Source organism: Impatiens glandulifera, chromosome 6 (genome assembly GCF_907164915.1).
Source record: "Impatiens glandulifera chromosome 6, dImpGla2.1, whole genome shotgun sequence".
Classification (NCBI taxonomy): domain Eukaryota; kingdom Viridiplantae; phylum Streptophyta; class Magnoliopsida; order Ericales; family Balsaminaceae; genus Impatiens; species Impatiens glandulifera.
The window spans coordinates 5,841,625-5,844,086 of record NC_061867.1 but is presented as its reverse complement, the minus strand read 5'-3'; the positions used below and the strand labels follow the sequence as shown (position 1 = coordinate 5,844,086).

Sequence of the window (2,462 nt, the reverse complement as noted above, 5' to 3'; positions counted from 1 at the left end):
TCCATTAATGAGACAATAAATTAAGCAGGTTTCACTATAACTCTTACACATTAATTATTCTTTTATACACGATAAATTATGCTAACGATAATGATTATATTTCTCTTAAACATGTCGTCAACAAGGATGGCACAATGAATCGCGAGTTCACCTATTGAAATATTTTGGATGAAGTCTTACTGTTTCACTTTCTTTAAAATCGAGTTGGATATATAGTTAAAATACACCATCTTATAAAAATGGATTAGAATTACATTTCTTACAACACTCAATTTTAAGCCAAACATTAATCAAAATTAGGATTGCACATAGTTCATCACAATGTAAGAAATCATAATTATTCATAAATATGTTTGATTTGAAACCCTTATGTGTACAAAGTTACATATAGAAGGAAAATAGATTTTTACCAAAATTAAAACTCTAATACTAAATCATGATGGCCTTTCTCACAATCATCGTTATCTCCGACGACTTGCATATTCTTCTTCCCTTTTACGGCTTCGTTGGCTACATTTAAATCGAGGTTGTAGAGAACAGGTACCAACGTTAGAGAACACAATAACACGAGTACTGGCCCAAATATCCAAAGCAAAACAGGTAACGCCGTATAGAATATCCTATTCCCAACCGTGTTCAACGCAAACCCTCTCTCCAACAATTGTGACACGTACTCTGGACATATTATCGGGCTGTGACTATCAATGTCGGGTGGACAATTTATGAGGAAGTTGACCTGATTGATGAAGCGAATGGAGAGCGAATGACATAAGAATGAGAATAAGAATATGAGAAGTAGTGTTACATATTTCAATGCAACCATGAACTCTCCGTGAGCCCCATAAACAGAGTCATTTAGAGGCTTCTTTATACTATAAGTACTGCTAATGACGGCGGCTAAACCGGAACATAGTAGAATTGATGTCGTCGCCATTAATGTCGCTCCCATTATCGTGTTTCTTAAGGTTTGCACGGCTAATATGTTCTTCTTATCATTGTCCTACACTCAAAAAATGATAAATAAACCATTAACTTGTTAAATGACATCTACTAAGAATTCCACTTATAAGAAAATATATATAAAGATATTTTAAAGACAAAGATAAACAAAATATCAAATATAGCCACCCTAAACTGAAATTTGACAAATATATTTAGGAGATGCTTGATATTCTTTAAAAAAAATGCTATTTTTAGCCCAAACAAAAGCATCATCTTATCTTAGTGCCCCAATAACTGCCCTTTAGAGTGGGTAAAAGTATAAAATAAAATAAAACAGTTTTGTTTTTTATCTACTTTTTACTGTTACATAATGGTTGCCAATTGGTAGCAAACTAGAAATAATTGTCACATTTTTTTTCATGTGGTGCAAATGCATTATTTACATAATCTTTTAGTTTTCTTTTTCATGCTTTTGTGGTGGGTTGTTAGTACACCAATTATTATATGATGCTTTAACTGACACAAACCTTAATTTTAGTAACCCATTTAAATCAATAATAAAATTTCATGTATTAAGAAACAAATTTAATGTTTTAACTTATCAAAGCAACAAACCCTTAGCCATTCTAAGGTTTAGTGTCCTTTGTCTTTATTCAATTACGACGTAAATTTAACAAAAATATGAAATATTTAAAAAGTCGTTTCAAAACGATATGGTAGGGCTAAACTAGACCGTCATAGTTAAGAATCTCTTTGAAATTACATAAATTTAGAATGATAACAAGTTACGAAAAGAAGTTGAAAAGGAGATAAAATTGGATAAACGGATTAAATTAATTACCTTCATGATCGATGAAACCCACAAGCGACGACCGATAGCATTGGTTCCAATGATGGTGGAGAGCGGTTCGGTTCTAACCTTATACCATAACCAAAAATGATAAGAGAACATAACCAATAGCCCCAAAGGAACCAAAATGAGATCCAAATATCCTTTCTTCCATTCCATTTCTCTCTTTCTTTCTTTTTGTAGAGAGATTTCTTTCTTTTGGATTCTAAGTTCTAAAATGAGTTATAATAATGGTTATATTTATAGTGTGGTGGGAGAGAAAAAGAAAAAAATTAGGATGTTCTTGGACTTGTTTCAATGCAAAGTCCAAAGAGGGAAAAGGCAAAGGATAAAGTTGTAATTTCGTATAAATAATTAAGGACATCACATAAGCCTAATCATGTTCCCCAATTGGCTCTTTCTTGCTTCCCTTTGTTATATTATGCTTCTCCTTTTTTCTTTTATTTAATTAGAGTGACATCCCATCTTTGACCCTCATGGCAACACAATTTTACTTAAAAACTTACTTCTTAATTAATTAATCACAAATTTACTATATTTTTGTTGCAACAAAATATAAATAAATGTTGTTTTCATATAGACCTGGTTTAATTTGGTAACACCTGTATTCGAAACTGAAATTGATTTTTTTAAAGTTAATTTATTAAAATTATTTTTTAAAATATTTAAT

At 31.0% G+C, this 2,462-nt stretch overlaps 1 protein-coding gene across 1 annotated transcript; it reads right to left on the bottom strand.

Moving 5' to 3' along the window:
• Positions 1-316: 316 nt before the first annotated feature.
• On the bottom strand, positions 317-1,985 carry LOC124942787. The gene is made up of 2 exons (XM_047483342.1): positions 1,784-1,985; positions 317-1,000 (listed from the first exon to the last, which is right to left on the bottom strand). The coding sequence occupies exons 1-2, from the start codon at positions 1,949-1,951 to the stop codon at positions 416-418; spliced, it is 753 nt and encodes a 250-aa protein (XP_047339298.1). The 5' UTR covers positions 1,952-1,985; the 3' UTR covers positions 317-415.
• Between the last annotated feature and the right edge of the window lie 477 nt (positions 1,986-2,462).

Excerpts from the sequence above, each read along its gene's own strand:
- LOC124942787 (XM_047483342.1), bottom strand. The coding sequence starts at position 1,951 with ATGGAATGGAAGAAAGGATATTTGGATCTCATTTTGGTTCCTTTGGGG. Across the intron at positions 1,001-1,783 it reads GGGTTTCATCGATCATGAAG|GACAATGATAAGAAGAACAT; the intron begins GTAATTAATTTA and ends TTTTGAGTGTAG.